The 21,920-nt window shown below is 54.3% G+C and overlaps 1 protein-coding gene across 3 annotated transcripts in view; it reads right to left on the bottom strand.

Annotated features, from left to right (window-relative positions):
• The window catches only part of KSR1 (kinase suppressor of ras 1), a 148,200-nt gene that overhangs the window by 59,129 nt on the left and 67,151 nt on the right, over positions 1 to 21,920 (bottom strand). For all 3 annotated transcript variants that reach the window (XM_036267721.1, XM_036267722.1, XM_036267723.1), the window contains exon 2: positions 4,655 to 4,795. In XM_036267721.1, the coding sequence (XP_036123614.1) occupies positions 4,655 to 4,795 (141 nt within the window). The remainder of the gene's footprint in view (positions 1 to 4,654; positions 4,796 to 21,920) is intronic.

Genomic DNA, 21,920 nt, shown 5'->3' with positions numbered 1-21,920 from the left:
AACCGGGAAATGCAACCACTTCCTTGTGGCCACTTCCACGTCCATCCCCTCTCTGTATCCAGCAGAAAGGCATTATTTCCTGGAAATTTGATGACCACAAACCAGTGACCACAATCTAAAGCCAAAAGCTGAAATAATATTTAGATAACCCTAGAGAAACGAGCCCCGGCAATATTGAAAAGGAAGAAGGAGATGATACACACACATCTGGCTACATGCACGTATAATGTGTATATTTTCCAGAGAGAAAAATCGGGGCCCCAGTCAGGAAGCCACAAAGGGTCAAGATCAGCAGAGAACTCATCAAAGAGGCCAAGGGGATGATTCCCACCACACGAAGACCATCCCCAGAGGCCTTGGGGAGCGCCCTGGGGTAAATCACCGAGCAGTGACCGCCCAGTTCTGGGCGCTTCAGCACCAGAGCTCAGCAAAAGAAAACCGTCAGACTTCACGGATTTGATCACCTTCCCTCCAAAACCAAATTTTAAAAAAGGACAGATAGATAAGAGACCCTGTTTTAAACTCCAGCATCTCCAGCCTCCATTCCATGGCGACTTTCAGTAAATACTTGCCAAGGGCTCCCCCTATAGGCCAGGGGCTGAGCTGCTGGGCACACAGGCCCTTCTGGGCACAGGCCAATGCCTTCTGTGTGCACAGGTGGGCACTCCTCAAACACAGTCATGCCTAGGAGAGCTTGAGGAAACCTCTCTTACCAGTCTACTGCAGGGAATGAGATGGATTTGTATACTGAGAGAGATGAGATGAAGACAAAACCTGCAGGATATATATTCTATGACCCCATTTTAGCAAGTACAGCAACAAAGGGAAACAATTTAAATGTAAATAGGAACGATGTGGCACCCTAGATTGGATTCTAGAACAGACAGAGGAGATTAGTGGAAAAGCTGGTGGAATCCAAACAGATTTTAGAATTTAGTTAATAGTAATGTATCGACGTTGTTTTCTTAGATTTGACAAGCATCCAGTGGTAATGTATGATGACGGGAAAGTGGGTGAAGGGTTTATATGGGAACTGTACTATCCCTGCAATCTTCCTATAAGCCTTCAACTTTACCAAAGCAAAATGGTTATTTAAGAAAACAAACAATAGCCCTGGCCAGTTTGGCTCAGCAGAGCATCAGCCCACGGACCAGTGAGTGGCGGGTTCGATTCCAGCCAAGGGCACATACCTCGGTTGTGGTTCGGTCCCCAGCCCTGGTTGGGGTCATACTGGAGGCAGCCAGTCTATGTGTCCCTGTCACATCGATGTTTCTTTCTCTCCCTCCCCCTCTATCTGAAGATAAATAGAAAGAAAAAAAAATCCTCAGATGAGGATTAAAAAAATAATATAAAAAAATAAATAAATAAATAAATAAGAAATGGTTTAGACTTCTGTTCCATCTCTGAGGTCAACTTTGGAAAGGCCTGGGTTTTTATGCTGTTTGGAACTTTGGTTTCTGAAATTTGCACCTAGCTTTGATGGGCAGAACCACTTTGTACTGAAAGCACACAGGATCCATCAGGGCCTGGGGTGGGTGGGGGTCCGTCAGAGTCCAAACAATTGTTTGGGTTAAAAAACAGAACAAACAGAACCGCAGCCTGGGCTGGCCTTGAGGCCTGTGCCTGGACAGTCCCCACTCTGGGCTCACTGCCACGCTGTGCTCCCGGACACGTGCAAGGAGCACAGCCAGGCGAAGGCGAGCGGGAAGCCCTGGAAAGTGACGTGATCCAACTCACGTTTCTTAGGGGGCACTCCGGCGGCTACGTGAAAATGGAGTGACGGGGGTAAGTGATAAAGCAAGGAGACGGGGAGGGGCTGCTGCAAGAGCCTGGACCACAGTGCTGGTGCTGGGGACAGAGCGGTGGACAGGTCTGCAGTGTGCCTTGGGCAGAGCCCACGGGGCTCACGAAGGGACTGCACCTGTGAGAGGGGCCTCGGGGCTTGTGAGCAGCTGGGTAGATGACGCTCCTCTTCTGGGAGGGGGAGGACAGGCTGGAAGAAAACGTGCCTGTGCGCATGGAAAGGGAAGAACAAGAGCTCTGCTCGGAACATGTTAGCTTCAGTGCTGCCTCACCATCTCCAAGTCGCTGCAGAGGTCACTGGGCAGCTGGAGACCTTCCTGCTGTCTCACCCTGACCCTCCCCGTCCCCACAGAGCTCTGGGCTCAGACCCTGCCCCAGTCCTCCACGCCAGGTGACATGGCTCCCAAACCACATCCAGCTTTTGGGCTCTCCCGCCTGCCTGACCCCCGCATACAAAGGAGCTTGGCCCTCATTTACCCCCAGCTCTGACACAGCACTCATGCCTTGGTGATTCAAACATCACCTGGCTCAGTACCCGCTACGCCTCTGGGACTGGTGGGAAGGCCCTTGTCCTGGCTGCCACCACAGGGCGCGCCAGGGCCAAACAGCCCCTGCAGCTGGCCTCCCTGGTACTGGCTTCGCCCTGGGCACACCTGAGTCATCTGCACACTTCAGGTTTCTGGAGATCCAAGGGAACTCCTTCAAGAAGCTAAGTCATCTATCTGCCAAAGATGTCTTAGGCCCAAGAAAGGAAGTTAGAAGGCACAGTTTGGAGTGCAGCAGGCCCAGTCTGACTGTCCCTGTCACTAGCTCGGGGACCCTGGTAGAGCCCCGTGGCCTCTCTGAACCCAGGTCCCCATCTGTCAAGCAGGGACGATGGTGATGAGATGCTGGACAAGTCACCGCCTTGTGGGGCCCCATCCTCAACTGTGAGCTACAGACCCAAGTGCGAGGAGCAGCGGCTTTCCGTCTCTGAGGTCTTAAGGGGACGGGGGGTGAATGCTGAGCTTGGGCGGGGGGCTAACGGGACCATTCAACTCTCTATAGTCTCCAAGTCCATGGTTTTAAATCTGTTGTCATGGAGGAACCGTTACATGTTTGGAGCTCCTGCCTGCACGGCAGAAACCTGTCAGGCAGGTCAGTGGGCAAGAAGGATGGAGAGATGCAGCTCATCGTGCCTTTTATGTGCAACTTAATAATCTCAAGGAAACTCCATCTCACAGAGCACGTTCCCTAACCTTCACACAGGCCAACTCCTTTCCGCCCACTTCTCCGAGGCTGATGTGTATCACAAACACGAGGGCCGCTGGGGCTGGGGCCGGGAGCCAGCAAGGCGCTGTGAGCTCCCCTGTGGACCCCCTCCCCACCCCCTCCCCGGTGACAGGAACTTCCACACTCATGTCACTTCCTGCCCAGGAATCTCTCCTAGGGAAAATCCCTAAGAGTAAAAATAGCTTCAGAGATAATATTAACCACTGTGTTATATATAATAACCAACAACTGGAATTAACTTCTACCCAGTAAACTGTATCACATACTACACTCAATCAACCATTATGCAGCCACTTAAAGGGGGGGGGGGTGCTAAGCATGAGAATACAGGAAAATGTGCGGATTAGTTTATCAAAGGACAAAAGCAACAATCTAAAAATGTTTATTCAGGATGATGTAAACCAGTATTACCCAATAGAAACAGAATGCAAACCACATCTTTAAATCTTAATTTTTGAGTAGCCATATTTTGAAAAGTAGAAATTAATTTTAATAACATTTTAACTTATATCCAAAACAGTGTCATCAACATGTACTAAATATAAAAGGTTACTAAATATTTTTCTTTCCTTTTCCTGCGCCACGTCTCCAGAACGCAGCGCACGGGCGCGTCCACACCTTTGGGATCGCGGCGCCTCTCGGCGCGGACCTGCCGCGTGCCCAGCGACGGGCCCTGCTGGCTAATGCCTACCTCATGAGACTGCACAGCTCTCACCTGTCAGAAACATGTTAAAGAACTTAAATAATAGAAGAAAAAGACTAGAAAGAAAAATCAGAATCTTAATGATCATCGACTTTCTGCAAGTGGTGGAAATAGGAGTGGCTATTTCTGTTTTCTAAAGTATCTCCACACAATGTATTCAGATTGCTTTTAAAACAACAGCAAGAGCCAATCTTTTCTTTTAGAAGGAAGGGGTTTAAAGACCTGCCTGGGTGAACCACACCTGCCAAGCACTGATTGATTCATGCCCATGGGAGCGGTCCCGTGCCCCCTCCCCGCAGAGGGTACGCGCCCTGGGCAAATTAGTTAGTTGGCAGGTTGGCTGGATGGATGGGATGAGGGAACAAAGGAGGAAAACGGTATAACACAGCTGTTACAAGAGAAATTAAACTCAGATCCTTGTTTCCAAACCCCAAAGCTATCACTAGCTGTACGGTTTTAAACAAGTCCCTAACCACTCTGTGCTTTCATTTCTTCATGTATAAAACGGCGCTGGTGACAGTAACGCCTTCACAGGGCTTGTGAGACCCAAGTGAGATTATCTCTACAGAGTGTTCAGCACAGTGTCTGTCGCGCGGCCAAGGTTTCCAGAAATGCTGGCTGCTGTCCTTACGGTGAGCCAGTAAAGGACCGGTGTGGTCAGGCTGCCTGACTCACAGAGCAACGGCACCCAGGACACATGCTCCAGCCACACTTACCCTGGTCCCTCCTGCTGCTGTCCCCGTACCCTCCCTTCCTGGGAGTGGACAGCACTGCCCCCCAGTCACAGCCACAGTGGAGCTGTCCTGGGTTTGCATGTGGTCCCTTTGGCTGACCCGCCCCGTACCCCAGCCCGAGCCAGCCCGGTGGCCCGCGTACCTGCACCACCTCTGGCCTCACATTGAAGGTGTACAGCCAGTCACTGAAGCGAGGGTAGCTGTTGAGCTCCGGGGTCCTCTCAGCAGGGGCCACGCTCAGCTTGCACTGCCGTTGCTTGCAGATATACCGGACCAGCTTGGCCTGCGGGAGCCCAGAAAAGAAAAGGAGGTTCATTCAGGGCACATGCCTGCTAGAGGGGGGCTCTGCAAACTGGAGCGTGCTAAATCCCCCTTTGCTGCCACTTCGAGATGCTGAAGCAGGAAAAAGGGGAGAGGAGAGAGGAGAAGGGTCTGGGAGGGCCGGCAGAAAACCTGGAGGCCACCCATAACCCCCACCCCACCCACAGATGGCTGACCATGGTCCTCGGAGGGGGACTGGCAGCACTGGTCAGAATGGAGACCGGGGGCAAACATAAGAGGGACTTCCTGCTGCAGTGGGGGAGGTCAGACTGGGGAGGGAGTTAGTAATTGACGATAGGGAAGATGTGGGGAGTTGAGGATGACGGGTAACCTTCCACTCAGGACGCATCCAGCCTGGAATCAGACGCCCTGTGTTGGCTTCTGGGGGTTCAGGCACACCCTAGCCCTGTGACCTTAGACAAGTTACCTGACGCCCCATCCCCAGAAGTCTGTTTCCTTCTCCAGAAAATGGGGATAATAACAGAACCCCCCGCTCAGGGAGGCTGAGAAAAAAGAAAATATCAGTGCGTGTCTGGCCCACGCACGCTGACTGCCTCCTGGGCTACAGCACCGCTAGTGAGGGGCCACGGCTCGGGTCCAACAGTAGGCTGGCAGGACCCACACCCCGAAGTGTATGCAAATCTCCAACATGTGAGTCTGTGCATTTTCCAAGCGAAAAGTGCCCACAGCTTTCACAAGACTAAAACTTCAAGTACAGTAAGTTTCAATAAGGTCAGCCTGATGTTTTCTTTGACAAACACTGGGCTCCATCTGGGTGGCCCCCTGGACTGAGGAATGAAGAGGGGGGAAGATGGACGGCACAGCCCAGGACCGATTGTAGAGAAGGGGGACTGGACCCCAACACATGGAAATGAGCACACAATCTGAAGAAGACCAGGGTCCTGGCTCGGCTGAGATCGGGTGACCCCGGGACCCAGTGAGAGCTGCCAAGATGTTGACCAGACTCTAATGGCCGCATCTTAGTGACTTTCAAGCTTCCCCAGAAGGCCAGCACCACCTGCAAAGTCTTGTACAGAAACCCAGCCTTCGAGTCACTTCCCAGTCCTACTGCCCCGCGGAGGGTTGTGGCGCTAATTCATTCCTTTACCTGCCATCTGTAAGCACCTCAGAATATGTCTCTAAACAGCACAGTGATAATACTAAAAAGTAATTAATGATCATCATAATTTTAACTGTCAAATATCCAGGAAGGCTCCCAATATCCAAAGAGGAGTTCTTGACCATTTTTTGTACCACGGACCCCTCTGGCAGTCTGGGGAGGTCCATATCACTAAGAATAGTGCTGTTTTTTTTTCCACCCCTTTATTGATTTTAGAGAGAGAGGAAGGGAGAGGGAGAGAGAGATAGAAACATCGATGAGAGAGGACATCGACTGGCTGCCTCCTGCATGCCCCCCACTGGGGATCAGGCCCACAACCTGGGCATGTGCCCTGACCGGGAATCGAACCGGTGACCTCTTGGTGCATGGGTCAGTGCTTAACCACTGAGCCACACTGGCCAGACAAGAATAGTGCTTTTGAGTGTGTAAAACAAAACACTTAGGATAACAAAGGAAATCAATTACATGTAAATACATTCATGAGAATATTACTTAAAATTGCAATAGGGTACTAAAAGTGTCCTCATTAAAGCAGCGACTCGAACTAGCAGAGGGTCTCCTGGTTTCCACAACGTCGAAGCTGCGCCTCTTCAAACAGCTCCACAACGGTAACGTGATCTGGAAGCAGCTGTGATGTGTGCTGGTGACCGAGTCACACTTGCCAGGACAAGTGTGCCTTGTGGCCTACCTCCAAGTTGAACAACAGACTGAATTTCAGGTAAGATTCATGAAAGTAAAGGTACCAGCGTTCCTCTGCAAAGTCACGATCCCTGAATTCCCGCTGCAGACTCCAGGGAAAGGCCCCGCGGCCGGAGGAGCTGTGAGGTGTGACCCGAGACCCATGAGGACGACAGACCACTGCTCCTGCAGCGGCCCTCCTGAAATCGCCCCCAGAAACCTGTTTGGTCCCGAGCTCACGATCTGCTCGATACGGGGCGCTGGCCCGCTGGTGTGGCCCCGCGCTCAGCGAAGTCTTGCTACCTTCAGAGGGCTCAGTGGCAAGTGAAGGTAAACGCTAGGAGAGGGAGCAGCGTCCGAACACAAATAATTCCACTCAGGTGTCCAGTTCCCATGTTGAGTGAAACCTAGCCAGAAGCAAACCCATGGCGTGCCCTCGGGGACCCAGAGCAGGCATCGCTAATCAGACATTCTCACCTGGGGCGGGCATTCCCAGGCTGCCACACAGAGTGGATCTGTGTCCTATTAATGAGCCCAAGGCCCTGGCAATGTCTTCAGAGCATGGAGCTCACACACGTGAAGCCACAAATGCCTCTTGTATCCTAAAGGCCTAAGTAGAGGTACCCGTGCCCCTCATCTAGGCTCACCCCACTCTGGTCCATCCCTTCCAGTGTGACCAGAGGCCAATTCCAAAATCAGGGCTCCATCCTTCTTTTCAAGGCTCATCTCCACTCCACCCCGGCCTGTGCTGCCCTCCGGGTGCACGCTCACCTAGGAAACATTCCTGAAACATGTCCTATACTTTCCTACCCCCTGGACCTCTGCTCAAACCGTCTGCTCCGGCCAGAAGCCATTGCCCTCCTCCAGCCCGCCTCCAGCCCGCCTCCCCGTCCGAGCCACCGTCTGCGTCTCTACGGCAGCCCTGTCACAGCCAGCCTAGTCGAGCCTCTGGCGTGGTCTCCCGGGGGCAGTGGACATAGAACAGGCTTTGGCGTTTAACAGAATCTGGGTTCAAATCGAGGTTCTGCCATTTACCAGTGGTGTGACCCTAAGTTCACTGATTTTTCTGAGCCTTGGTTCTCTCCCCTGTACAACAGGAATGATAACATCCAGCCCACGCACGGCCTAAGGGAGGACTGAACTACAGTATGGAAACCCCCCAGTGACTAGGTTAGTCCCCCATCAGTACACGTCAGGGCGGAGGCAGTGTCTACCTCTTTGTGACTGTCCCCACTGGCCTATTACTCAGAACATGTGCTCAGAAACCCTAAGGGAGAAAGGAGGCAAGGAAGCTCATTGGCCTCATCCCCACATTAAGATGTTTCTCGTCGCCAGTCCTTCCCTCCACTCCAGACTGAACTCAAGCCATGGCTTCAAAGAGCTGAGCAAAGACGGCAATAAATCCCATAACGGTGCCAAGTCAAAAGCATTCTTTTCCACGCTAACCCAAGAGGTCAGGCTGCTGGTCCCAGCAGCAGCAGCAGCAGCAGCAGCAGCAGCAGCAGCAGCGAGGGCCTTCGTCACTGGCATGAGAGTTTCCAGGGCCATAACCCTGGGAGCTGATTAATAACACATCCATTCTGCATAAGACTCTGGCCATCACAGGTCAAATCAAGACCAGCCAATCTGACCTCCACCATGAGCCAGCGTTCGGGGCTCTCCCTAGTTCAGCCCCCCCTTCGGCGTGTCTAGACATTTTCAGCCACCAGCCCTCTGCCTTCAAGGTTCTTCCCGGTAACCCCTCAGTCCCCACAGCTCAGCCTCGATAGCCTTTCCTCCAGGACGCTGTCCCCAAGCCCTCCAGCCCTGCTCCTTAGCCCCCCGCCCTCTCCTCCATCAGATCACACATTAAGGTTCTAATATTTTACTTGTCTGCTTCCTTCCTTAGACTGTGCACTCCATGGGGCCAGGTGCGTGGTCTGTGTTCTTGCTCCAGACATTTGAGGGTCACTGCTAGATCCCCAGGAACCAGCTCAGTACCTGGCACGTGGTTTGCTACTGTACAACCTTTGTTGAATAAATAAATGAACACGTAACACATTTTGTACTCTCAGCGGGTGCACACATTTACCAAATGACAATGGAAAACAAATGCCAATCGGGCAAGTGACGACGCAGGAGCCTGCGAGTCTCAAAAACCAGGGCAAGTTCCCCAGGAGAGGAGCGAGCGTTTCTTTGTTCAGAGGCTGAAAAGTCCCTGCTGGACGGCCCAAAGCAGGCCTGTGGGGAGGACTGTGCGGAACTGGAAATGATCCCTCACTGCACCCACTTCAAACCCACGAGCCTGGTGGGCAGAGGCCTGTGCCCCACTGGCCAGCAGTCGGTGTCCTGTTGGCTGCCACCTCCCGGAGCTCGTAAGGAAGACATGAAACCTGCAGACCAGGGTTCTGCTGGAGGAGCATAGCTGTTCGCATTCTCCACGAATGGGGTGCAGCTCACATCTGAGCAAAACAAGGCTGCTCTCACTTTTTTGGAAAGTGAGTCATAGTCACAGAAGCACCCAGGGGCTACTTTCCCAGAGAAACCATGGTGGGGCCTGCCAGCCCAGCCCAGGGGCCTGCCAGGGGGCCTTCCGTGGGCAGAGTCAACTCTTCACCACAAAACCACAAGATATAAATTTTCCAGGAAAAGCACCCAGGGTTTTAGCAACTGGAACCAGAGCAGGAGGGAAAGAGTCCTTGGTACTCTGGCCCAAGGGGAGGACCCCAAGCTGAAACTAAGTCTCACCCCACCCCAAGATTCTTTGGCTTTGGGAGTGTGTGCCCCTCATTGCTCTGACACTCAGCCTGGTTTATAGAAAGAGCAGAGGGCCATCAAGCCAGCCCACAAACAAGTGATGGGTATTACCCACACATGGCACCCAGCAGGCGCTAAGTGCCCTAGGCTAAAAGATCTAGGTCCCAGCTCTGACATTTAGGTAAGGATCTCAGGGAAATCCCCCTTAGCTGAGCTTCAATCCCACCCTCTATAAAAAGGGCATCCTTGCCCTGGCCGGTTTGGCTCAGCGGTTAGAGCATCGGCCTGCGGTCCGGAGAGACCCGGGTTCGGTTCCCGCTAAGGGCACGTACCTCGGTTGCAGTTTGTCCCCGGCCCTGGTTGGTCATGTGGGTGGCAGCCACTCGATGTGTCTTTCACATCGATGTTTCTCTCTCCCTCTCTCTTCCTCTCTCTCCCTCCCACTCTATCTGTGCAAAAAATGGAAAAATGTCCTCAGGTGAGGATAAAAAAAAAAAGGGCATCCTTTTATGGAAGATGGGGCTAAAGTAACTTCTCTAAAAGTGCTTGGAACAAGAAAAAAATGCGAACAGGTCCTACTACGTTCCTGTTGGTTACTCCAGCCACGTCCAAGAGGAAGCGTCGACCTGTGAGGGAGGACCTGTCCTCAAAGCCCCTCGCCACCACACTCCCCAGCAGGACGCTTAACCTCGGCCTCAGCTTCCCCGCCTGTAAAATGGAGCTGACCTGCTTTAAAGGGCTGCTGCGAAGATTTACATGAGAGAATGTAGATAGAGGATGTCAACCGCTCAGTGGGAGCTGCAGTCGGTGGCACCCTCGCTAAGCTGCGTCTTCAGATTCTCCCTGGGCCACACGGAAGATGGGGGGGTCACGCCCATGTCAAAGACGGAGCTGAAGAAGACTCTGAAAGCTGGGCTGCCCTCTAGGACAATGCAGGCAGAGCTCACAGATCAGGTGCGGTTTATTTTAACGACACAAGGGCCAAGACCCAGCTCCCCAGTTGACTCCAGGGAACCCAAGTCCTCCCTGTCCTCAGTGCTCAAACCTCCAGCACCAGAGGCCATGGCCGGGGCCGAGCGGCATCGATTCCAGGCAGCGCCCACCCACAGGAGCCCCTGGGCCCCTCATCTGGATCCCGACCAACCTCACATGTGCCACCTCCAGCCACTCCAGGGTGACTCCCAAACGGGCCTCCCGAACAGAGGCTGCCGTGAGCATCTCCTCCGTGGAGGGAGGCCTGTGGACATCCCTGAAGGGCAGACACCTGTCAGATTTCCCGAAGCACATGCCACAGGAGAGAGACTTCCACAGGGAAAGAGCGCAGCTCCCAGAACTGCCAGGAACGTGGAAACACAGGCGGCCTCACACGTCTGCTCCGCTCTAAGCTGCCAAACGCCCCTCGTTCTTCCTTGACGTGCGGACTAGACCTGCCACCCTGTAGCTGGCACCAGAGCCCAGATCCCCCCTTCAGAGAGCACCGTGGCTGTTACAGGGGACCTACAAGCCAGGCTGCTCTGGGACACGGGGCCCCGCTGCAGCTACAGAACTGAAGTCCCTGGAGGCAGCCAGCTGCTGACACGGTCGTCCGAGCAGAAGCCTCTCGCAGGCTTCCCCGGGTGGCCGGGCAGGGCCAGCCCTTGTGCCGGACTGGCCGGCAGTGCAGTGGTAATAACCAGGCAAACACTCCACCTGGTGCCTGGATATGCCCACGCCTCCCGCTTACCATCAGCACCTGTTCTGACTGGTGGGGGCCTGCCTGCCATTAGTTACCGGTTCCACCACCCCTAGTGGGAAACAGGCTTGGCAGCCAGGCAGACCTAAGTTCAACCCCCGGTGCGATCACTTCCCAGCTGTGTGGAGTGACCAGCTTACTTATCTTAGTTTCCTCATCTGTAAGATGAAGAAAATAATATACTCTCCATAGCTGAGAATTCACTGTGGGATTCGCGCATGCAAAGGGCTTCGCCCAACGTCCAGAATACATGGAGTGGCCACTGAACGGGACGCTGTTCGCACGAATCCCGCTCAGCCCGCAGCGCGGCCTGAAGAGGGCAGGAAGGCTTTCGGCCAGCGCTGCTCGCACTGTCTTGTCCAGGCTTCTGCACGTCTTTCCAGACAACTGCACCCGACAAGTCCACTGCACCCGAAAACTTCAGTGCCTGGGAGAGCGGTCCCTTCTCTGGGTGACCCCCAAATCCATGGCGCAGGCCATGGAAGTGGCCAGATGCCACCTTAACCCCGACTCGGGCGTGGGCTGCTGCAGCACCCTGAGCAGACTGTCGCCCTTCTCGGTGACCCAGGCCCTATGTCTCAAGCAGGGTAGCTCAGCCTATGGAAACAGATGTGACAGATGCTGAAATACAGATGGACAAGTGAACCCCCAGCACAGGCAGAGACGGATACCAGATTCTCGTGTACAGCAGCAGGCTCTCTCGAGTGTGAAAGTCGTGGCCATACTCTGTGGTCAACCCCAGGAGTAAGCATGACCTCTCCTACCTAGGTAGCACCTTGTCACCTTCTGTCCCTGGATTCTCAATGAATCTACCAGGAGGTAGAAACTGCAGCAGATCCCAGACAGCACTAGAGTGTCGTCCCCACCGTCACACAACCCCAAGCTGGCAGTGCCCCACAGAACACAGTTCACGTGGCTGGAAGCATCGCAGAGCCTCCGGACTCTGGATGAGAAGTACTGTGCACTCAGCACCAAGTGGAAGAAAATGGCCACGTCAAGATGTGAGTGCTGGGCGGCCCGCTTGGCTCGCTCCCCGGCTAAGGGGCGCCCACCCACCCTGCAAACAGTAGTGCTCAATTCTGAGTCCAGCTTCAGCACAGTGGCAAGCATGGCTCATCACCGGGGTCACTCACAAATAGGCGAACCACACGGGCTAAACCCATGAGACTTCCAGGGGTGTTTCATCATCCCATCTTACACGAGAGAAGCCCGAGGCCCCAGTAGCTCTGTGAGTTTCTCAAATCGTGGAGGGACTCAGGACTCAACCCAATGCTGTGTCTTTGTACCGTACCATCTCCCGAAACGACTCCTGCTATTCACCCCCTTAGCTCCTCTAAGCTGTCCCGAACGGCACAGCAGGATGGCAGTGGGCAGGGCCTACCTCTCTTGTGCCCTGAAGTTCAAGCCCAGCAATGCCCAGACTGCCCCCAAATCTGTCCAGTCACACGTGGGCCACTGCCTCTGGCCCTGATTTGCAACAACCTACCCTCTGGACTAGACCCAATCGCTGGCTCCAAACCAGCTCTCAATCCATTAAAACGTGCCACCATCCTGCCTGGTACCTGGGGCTGCACCTCGCAAGGAGATGCCAGCATGCTTGCAGAAGGAGGGGAGGCCCCTACACAGCCACTCCACACTCCCATCCCCTTCCCTCGGTTTATTCAGTCCTCCAGCCAACAGGTGCAATTTTTAGACCAGTCTCCAGGTCCCCAACACCTACGGGACCCCTCCCCCCTCCTCCCAGGTGGGCAGCACTGGGCTCTTAAGGGATGTCCACAGCAGTCTTTGCTAGTGCCAGGTCCCCATCTACCCCATTCCAAACTTTAGAAAGTCACCAAAGCTCTCATGACTTACTCCAGCCTTCCCTCCACCGTCCCTGAAACTGCCCCACCTTCCCAGCACCGCGGGCTCTGCCCAGGCCTCAGGGCTGGCCCCCTTACTTCTCCAACCTCCTCCACAAAACTGGAGTATGCTTCGGGAACTTCCTGCAAGCCCAGGCAGCTAAGCAGTCTGGTCTGGCTGCCATGGCCAATGCATTGCAAAATGATTTCTGAGAACACGAGGAGGCCTCTGGAGGTCACGCTGCAGCTGACAGCGCCACACACAGGCACGAACCAAGTCCAGCCCACCGCCCCTACCACTGCCAAGCCCTACAGAGATCTGGAGGGTACCAACGGGGCTGCCATTGCAGGGCAAGGGGCAGAGCAAGCAGGAGCACCAGGGAAAGTGGGCTGAGGAGAGGAGAATGTGACCTCAGCCCCGAGCCGGGCGTTTCACAACCAGGCATCCTTCACCCGGCCGGCTATCAGGGTCCCGGCCCGGGCTCTCCCAGGGAAGCTGCCAGACGGGCGCATTTGTGCAGAGCCGATCTCCCGGCCAAGCCTCCCATCAGCAACCCTGCCCTGACGTCAAACCCGGAGTCGGGAAACTTCAAACACAAACAAACAAGTCTGCCCCAGACCACAAGTGGAGCCGTGCCCAAGGCGGCTGGGGTGAGAGGGCCACAGCTGGGAACTCGGCTTCCCGCCCTTCCCCGGCTCCACGCAGGCTGCGGACTCCGGGCCTGACGGCAGGCTGCGGACGAGAGGTTCAGACCCAGGCGGAGACAAAGTAGGATGAGTACTTAGCCTGGCTGATGGGTCTGAGTACCCACCGGGGCCAGCACAGCCGTGGGTGCGGGAGACCCTGCCGGAAGCACCGCAGCGTGAGCCACCGTCCCCGTGCGGCCAGCACCACGGGTCGCCATCCCCCGTGCTAACCTCTGCACTGAATGTGAGGGCGGGGCGAGGACAGGCTGATGTGACTTGGAAGCACGTACAAAGCTTCCTGGGGCAGATGGAGCTCGGGCTGGGCCGGAGTGGACGGCCAAAGACCCAGTTTCTCAGCAGCACCTGTATCCCATCCCAGGCTCCACTGAGGTCATGAGACTCAACAGGAAAGGTTTCGAGAGGAAGGCATTTCCTTGACCGAAATATCCTCAGACAGCTCCCACTGGAGACCGAAGCTGCGTGAAGGACACGTGCTCCTCAGAGAGCCATGGACAGCGGGGAGTGCATGACTCGGGGCCGCCTTTCCAGTGTTGCTTCTTGCCTCGATTCAGTACTGAAGCCCCCCCCCCCCCTTGAGATGTTTCTAGAGCTAGCCTTGGGGCTGTGGGAACACAGTGGACTAAACGTGAGAAAGCAAGACACCCGCTCTCCCCATCTGGTCTGAAGACACTGCACCAGGGAAAGGAGAACCTCTGTCCGTTATCCATTTATTCAACCAGTGGTCAGGAAACTTCTTCCCAATGCCGGGCACTGACAGGCACTGCAGCCTGGTCACAAGCAACCTGATGCGTGAGCCTGAGGAACGCACACAGTGGGGGTGACAGATGTGCCCACAGACAGACCTGACCAGAGGACCATGGGAGGCAAAGAAGGGGAGCAGGTACGGCCACCCTCAGGGCACCGCTTAAAGGCCCGATGCTCAGCGCTCCTGCTGGGAAAGCAGGTGTCAGGAGCCAGATCCTTAACTTGACACAGCCTTTGCCCCAGTTCACACACTTCCTCCACCAGGCCCACAGAGCACGCTGAGCCAGCAACCCCTCAATGACAAGCGGTAATCCCAGAGAATCCCCAACACTGCACACCAGAAGGGAACTGGGTGTGAATTACCAAGTGGAGAACGGGGGGTGGGGGGGGGGCAGAGCAGCACCTAAAGGCAAAGGTGGATTCCTGCCAGGGTCACTCCCTGACCTATCCTTAAGACCTGGTCCCTGAAAGCCACTAGAAAGGAGGGGCGGGGGAGGTTGAGGCGTTACAGACTTCGGTCTGAAAACACCTGCTATGAGCAGGAAATTATGTCAACACTGGAAAGACAGGTCTTCCTTTCCAGGAACATGAATGGTTGCCTAGCAACTCAGGCCATCATCGAAAAGAAAAAAGGGCTGTGCAGGGGACAAAGGACAAGGGCAAGGGGCAGGCGAGCACCTCGGGGATGCCAGGAGACAATTAGTGGGATGGCGAACTGCTCTGGAATGTTAGGTGCTGTGTTAGGCACTGTCGTTATCGAATATTGACTCCTGACCTCTTCCCCACTCACAGACCGCTTCTGTTTGGGCCCCCCTGTGGCCAGGGATGAATTGGTACGAGTCGGTGGTTCTCAATCCTGACTTCACATCCTGTAACTGACCTGGCGTGGGGTCTAGCATGGCTACTGCAATGACCCAGGCCCCACCTCCAGCATCCCTTGAGGCTGGCTACGTGTGACAGCTCTGGTCAGTGAGACACAACAAGGATGTGTCCACTGAACTGCTGGGAAAGTGTCTGCTCTCCTCTCAAGTGGGACAGTCTCCGGGAAGCTCGCTGCCCACAGCCCCCCTTCCTGCTTCGAAGATTAGAATTGCCAAGCGCTGTCCTGAGAGAACCAGAGACGCCAGCAGTGTTCTGCCACTGACCACACACACACGCCGCTCAACTCCAAACACTTCGTGGTAGGAGAAACAGAACGGCCTGGTCGCTGAAATCACATTTTCTGCTACCTGCAGCTGACAGTAGCCCTTCCTGCTAACATGTATTAAGCCCGCACTACACTGAACTTTCTAAACCTTCTAAGGCTAATGTCTCGAAGGCGAAAGCTTCCTATTGGCCTCCAAAGAACCTATGAGAAGATTTCTTCTCGGGACCCAAAGCGTCCCGCCAGAAGTCCTTCCAAACGGCTATGGGCAGCTACGTTTTCCTGTAGTCCAATTTAACCTTTTCTTTTTTCTTTTTCTTTTTCTTTTTTGGTCTGTGCTTTTTCTTTCCTAAGAAGTCTCTGCCCAGCCCACATTCACAAAGACGCTCTCCTACGTGCTCGAAGTTCTACAGTTTTCTCTCTTTTGGTCAGGTCTGTGATCTACTCTGAAGTACTTTTTGTATCCCAGGACTATTTTTACCACAACTGTGTATGTACTGTTTTTCGGTGTGTGTGTTTATCACCAAGGACATTTTTGCATTTACCCTCAGATAGAGCGGGAGGGAGAGAGGGAGGAAGAGAGAGAGAGAGAAACATCGATGTGAGAGAGACACATTGACTGGTTGCCACCCACATGACCCCAACCGGGGCCAGAGACAAACCGCAACCGAGGTATGTGCCCTTAGCGGGAACTGAACCTGGGACTCTCTGGTCTGCGGGCCAACGACTAACTGCTGAGCCAAACCAGCCGGGGTGCCGTTTTTGTTTTTTAACTGGATATTCCTATGTGCCCTGCACTGGGCTATGCATTTTATGTGTATTGCCTCATGTAATACTCTGATAGGCACTTCTATTATCTCATTTCACAAATGAGCACACTGAGGTTTAGAGAGAGACATATACCTGAAAAAGGAACCTAATGGACTCCAATGCACGTGTACCACCTGGCAGGTCCTTCGTGTCTATTACCCAGGACCTGAAGTACACCGGACACGGAACCTGACTAGGGGGACGGAGCGAAGGGGAATCCTGGTCGTCCTGACGACCTGCCTGAAGTAGCTGGTTCTGAGTGCTGTACCTGCTCCTAGGAAGCCACGAGATGACCCAGCCTCCAGGAGCACATGCACTGGGGGTGGGGGACACGACATTAGCGCCCTGCACATCTAGAGAAAACGAATGGGTGGAAAAGCCTGCCGCTGGCTGCAGGTGGTGAGAGTTCTTCCCCATGTGACAGTCAGGATCGTGCTACAAGTGGAGGCCACGACCGTAATTAAAGATGGCCACCAAGCCCTGGCCGGTTTGGCTCAGCGGTTAGAGCGTCGGCCTGCGGTCCTGAGAGACCCAGGTTCGGTTCCCGCTAAGGGCGCATACCTCGGTTGCAGTTTGTCCCCGGCCCTGGTCGGTTGTGCGGGTGGCAGCCACTCGATGTGTTCCTTTCACATCGATGTTTCTCTCTCTCTCTCTCTGTTCCTCTCTCTCCCTCCCACTCTACCTGAACAAAAAATGGAAAAATGTCCTCGGGTGAGGATAAAAATATAAAAAATAAAAAAAAAATAAAGATGGCCACCAAGAATGTCACACTCCTCCCATCTAAGGCCTGTTTCCTCCCCCCCCCCTTTTTTAAATCCTTACCCGAGGATATTTCTATTGATCTTCAGATAGAGTGGGAGGGAGAGGGAGAGGGAGAGGGAGAGGGGGAGAGAGAGAGAGAGAGAGAGACATCGACGTGAGAGGGACACACTGGTTGCCTCCGCACAACCCCAACCAGGGCGGGGGACAAACCACAACCGAGGTATGTGCCCTGGTCCGGAATCAAACCCGAGACTCTAGTCCAAGGGCCGATGTGCTAACCGCTGAGTCAAACCAGCCAGGGCTGTTTCCTCTTCCTTTAAGCCTGGCTGGGTTGTGGCCGTCTGACCTACAGGACAGGGAAGATCCTTATGGGGCCCTGACTATTCTGACAGACAGACCATGTGGAGAAACACGTCCCAGCAAGGTGTCAGGCGTGGGAGTGGGCCTCCTCGGGCCCTGCAGACCAGGACCGCCAGTGCCACATGGTGCATGCCAGTGAGGGGCCCTGACAGAGGTTTGTGTACTGGCTGTGGTCCCAAGAGGGCGGGCCTAACTGTGGAGTGGGGCGGCTGAGATCCTAGGAAGGCATCAAAGAAGAGGGGATCCCTAACGTGAGCTCAATGGGTTGGTGTGTGGCAAGGGGGTTCCAGGTGGGGGACACAGCTTGAGTCAAGATCAGAATCACAAAAGAACTTTTTTTTTTTTTTTTAAAAGGTATAGCAAGTAGCTGGAAACTAGAGGAGACAGGGAAGACAGAGAGAGCAGCCAGTCAGGGGCAAAGCCAGCTCATGCAGGTCCTGGAATGTTCTGGAAGGCTCTGGAAGGCCCTGGAAGGCCACACTAAGGCATCTGCACTCAATCTTGCAGGACTGGGGAGGGGAGCCAAGGAAGAAACATGATCAGATCTGCATTTCTGAACAATCACCCTTCTGGAAACCATGTGGAGGACAGATTGAAGTGGGTGTGGAGAATCCAGAGACAGGAAAATCAATTAAGAAGCTACCGCAATTCAGCAAATGAGGAGAACAAAAGGTAATTTAGTTCGTGGCAGTGTGGGTGGAAAGGAAGGAGCAGATTCTAGAAATGTTTTATTAGCATTTTTACTATAAAGACAAGACTTCCCTGCCGGCTTGTCCGGGGGATTGCTGGCCTTCCAGCACCCAGGAACGCAGGAAGCTCAAGAGCTGACTTTCTCCAGCAAAGAGCCAACAGGTCAGAGACTGTTTGTCTTTTTCGTTAAAAAGGCACTTCGTGGCGGAGAGGGTATGCTAGCTCCCAGCCCAGGTGTCTCCCCACTTCTGAGCTCCGTCCCTTGCCCTGCCCAGGCAAGGGGAGCCCCGCACCTGCCAAGAGCTGATGCCACTACTCCCACAATTCCATCTCCAGCTCTTCCTAGCAGCCCCCAGAGGTGGGCACTGGAGAGAGGCAGCATTTGCCAGAGCGGCCAGACCCAAAAGGAGCCCTCCCCAGCCAGCAAGGGGCTGCTGATTCTGTCCAGCCCTCTCCAACCCATATGTACAAGAAACATGCTACTCCATGAAAGTGAGCCTAAGGTAGTGTGTGTGTGTGTACGCACATATATGTACACGTGTGGGTGAGAGAGAGAGGGAGATCTTTCTATCTTACTCAGAAAGATCATGGGACTCAGAGTCAGAAAAATTCAAGTTCACACCTCACCCTGACCTCCTACCAGCTAAGGAACTGTGGCCAGTGGCCAGAGTGTCTCTGAGCCTTTATTTCCTCTGTTGTAAATGAGGGGGAAAGATCAGCCTCCAAAGATCACTGTGAGCACAGAATGACATCATGCGTGCCGTCCAGCAGCTGGCATGCTGGCCGCCCAGCAAACCTTCGCAGCCCTGCCCTTCTCTGTGCCTTACTTGTGGGAAAGGCCAGGGCTCCGACAGCTGACAGGGAGCGTGTCCCAGTGCAGGTGTTGATCAGTGATCTGCTCACGTGTCTGCAGGCTCCCGTGGAACAGGCAGCCCACCAGCCAACAGAAACAAGCTCCTCGGAGCAGGAGCCATCCTCCTCCTCCCCCGACCCCACGAGTGCTCGTGATTTCCAGTTACTAGATCAAAACCCAGCATTCTTGAAACATTGAGTCCCCCCAGGGTCACTCCCAGCGGGGGGCCCCTCAGATGCCTCTTAGGGAAGAGAGCCTCAGGGGCGGGGGGAGCTTGACAAGGACACTTTACATGAGGGACCTGTGAAGGCCATTCGATTACCCATGACCTTCTTCATTATATAATCTTCAAAGCTCTCTTCTTTAGGGACCATTCGAGCTGGGCAGAGGAAGGCGAGCAACTGGGGGTTGAGGAATGCAGCTGCCGTGGAGTTGAGGGGACGCCAGCTCCGGGGGAGAAGACAGCAGGGCCACCCTCTCTAACATGCAGAGAGAGACCCAAAGGCCACGGAATGTCTCCCCCTGAGCCCAGGGGCACCTCAGTTTACACAGCTGTACTGGGCTCACATCACCAAAACTATAATTACAGAGAGCGAGAGGCTCAGATAACAGGATGTCACTGTTGAGCTATTCCAGGAATGCCAGCCAGAGGCGGCGTGGAGAGGGATGGTCAGGTGCTCAGGCCGAGCCCAACAGACCTGGGTTCAAATTCCAGCCCTACTGCTGTCCAGCTGCCTTAACTTGGATTAAGTTAACCTTTATATGCCTCAATTTCCTTGTCTGTAAAATGGGGGGGCTGGTACTACCTTCAGGGGAGGGAGATGTAAAGTACTTAGCACTGGATTGTCAACACACATCATTAGCCCTCTTTATCATGAAAAGTCCAGTATCTTTGAAAACAGTTCAATTCTGACTTGTTTACTGCTTTAAGAATCTTCCTGAATGGGTCCATGAATGAGGAGCAAATCCCATGTTATTCCCATGTGTTCCTTGACAGGGGCAGGAGGTCAGGCAGGGCAGGAGCACACTCACCTCGGAGGACAGCCTTCTGAAACCTCGCTTTATTCCTGGGAGGTCAAGAGCAGGTCAACTCACAAGCCAGACTGCGCAACAGAAACCCCAGCCAGTGGGTAGAGCAGGGGAGCGAGGCAAACAAGACAGCGATTAAGACGCAGGCAACCTGAGGAAGCCAGCCGACGGGAGCCTGGGAGCGTCGGGCTCCAGCCTGGCACCCGGGCTGTAACAGGAGCTGCTCTCCAGGCCTGCGCAGGACGGCACAGCTCAAAGTCTCACACACACACACACACGCTCACACAAATATGCAAGAATGTGCACACACCTGCCACCCTGGATAAATTCTGGCTGTGCAGAAAGGGGCCCCATTTCAAAATAAACAGAACAGGTGGGCCGCCAGCCTCCCAAGAAATCAACTCGTCACAACTTACTGAAGAAATTAGGTAACAGCGAACACGAGGCATTGACTATGGGTCAGGCGCTGCTTTAGTGCTCATTCCACAAATAAGTCACTTAATCCTTGTGACACGTCTGCGAGACGGGCCCAAACTCTATTCCCATTTTACAGAGAGGTAAACTGAGGACAAGGAGCAGTTCCAAGTCACACAGCTAGTGAGTGGCAGGATGAGAATTTGAACCCAGGAGGTTTAACTGCTGAAGTCATGCTCTGACCAGAGGCTATAATGACCTCCTTGTGCGACTGAAATGTTTGGCACACCCACTGTGAGCCAGGCCAGTAGTGGGCATCTTGGTATGGGGTTCCTAAATGACAAAGGAGGACCCGGTCCAGAGGCTCAGGGAGGCAACCCAAGGTCATCCAGCGGGTACATGCTAGAGCCAACTTCAACCCAGGAGGGTCTGATCCATGCCGCACCTCCCCACACAAGGCACTAGGTCTGACCTTATAATAGGCCACCCCACCCAAACCCATTCAGACAAGGACCCTCCCCACTGTGCGGATGAACACATGGCTGACACAAGTGTAGAAACCCCGAGTGAGGCTCTGCCACCTCCCAGAGGTCTGGGGGACCAGGAACACCTCAGCCTCCTTGCTGAGCACAGTGCTCCCCTCCCAGGGGCCTGCCAGCCGCACCGCACTCCGTCCTACCTGTCCAGAGAGAACCAGAGCAAGGGCCCAACGCTGGTTCCCTGCTGCCTGAGCTCAGTATTGAGCTTTCCGAAGTAACCGCTCCCCGCAGAGATACACACAGCCGCTCGCACGAGACCCTGTTCCGCTCATGGAAAGACCTCCGGGCAGGTGGCGAGCGCGGCCGGCACACTGTGGCCCACGGAGCAGAGGCGCCAGCAGCCCACCCCTCCGGCCGCTCCGCCTTTCAGCCCGCGTCTCGCGTTCCCAAGGAGGCTGGTTCTCCCACGGCCCGGTCCCAGGTGACCCAGATACTCCAATTCGGCCTCCAGGTGGAGGAGAGCTCACTTGCGCAGAGAAAATTCCTCACCAACCCTAAAGGGCTCCAGATCTCTTGCCGCCAGTCTTTGCGGTCAGCCGCGACCACGCCAACCAGGGGGCGCTACTGGCGGAACCGGACCCTTCTTGAGATAGCTGACATACTTTTAAATCACGAAATCCTAGAATGTTCTAAGATGAGAAAAGCCTTCAAGGTCATCTCACACGTATAGTGAATAACCTATGGACATAACAGAGGAAGCTAAGGCCCCCGGGGGGGAGGGGGCGCAATGCCTTAGTCACACAGAAAGTCAGAGGCAGTGACAGGCCAGGCCCGGCCTCCTAGCTCCTGCCCAGTGCTCTCCCTCTCAGGCTGGATGGCAGAGGCCTGGGTCCAACCTGCTGCATGAGCAAGAAGCTTAGCTGAGCCTCTGGTTCCCTGATTTTATTTAGCAAATCAAGAACTATTCAAAGAAGCTTATAAATGCGC

Source organism: Molossus molossus, unplaced genomic scaffold, assembly GCF_014108415.1.
Source record: "Molossus molossus isolate mMolMol1 unplaced genomic scaffold, mMolMol1.p scaffold_m16_p_19, whole genome shotgun sequence".
Taxonomy (NCBI): domain Eukaryota; kingdom Metazoa; phylum Chordata; class Mammalia; order Chiroptera; family Molossidae; genus Molossus; species Molossus molossus.
This window is presented reverse-complemented; position numbering and strand designations above follow the sequence as displayed.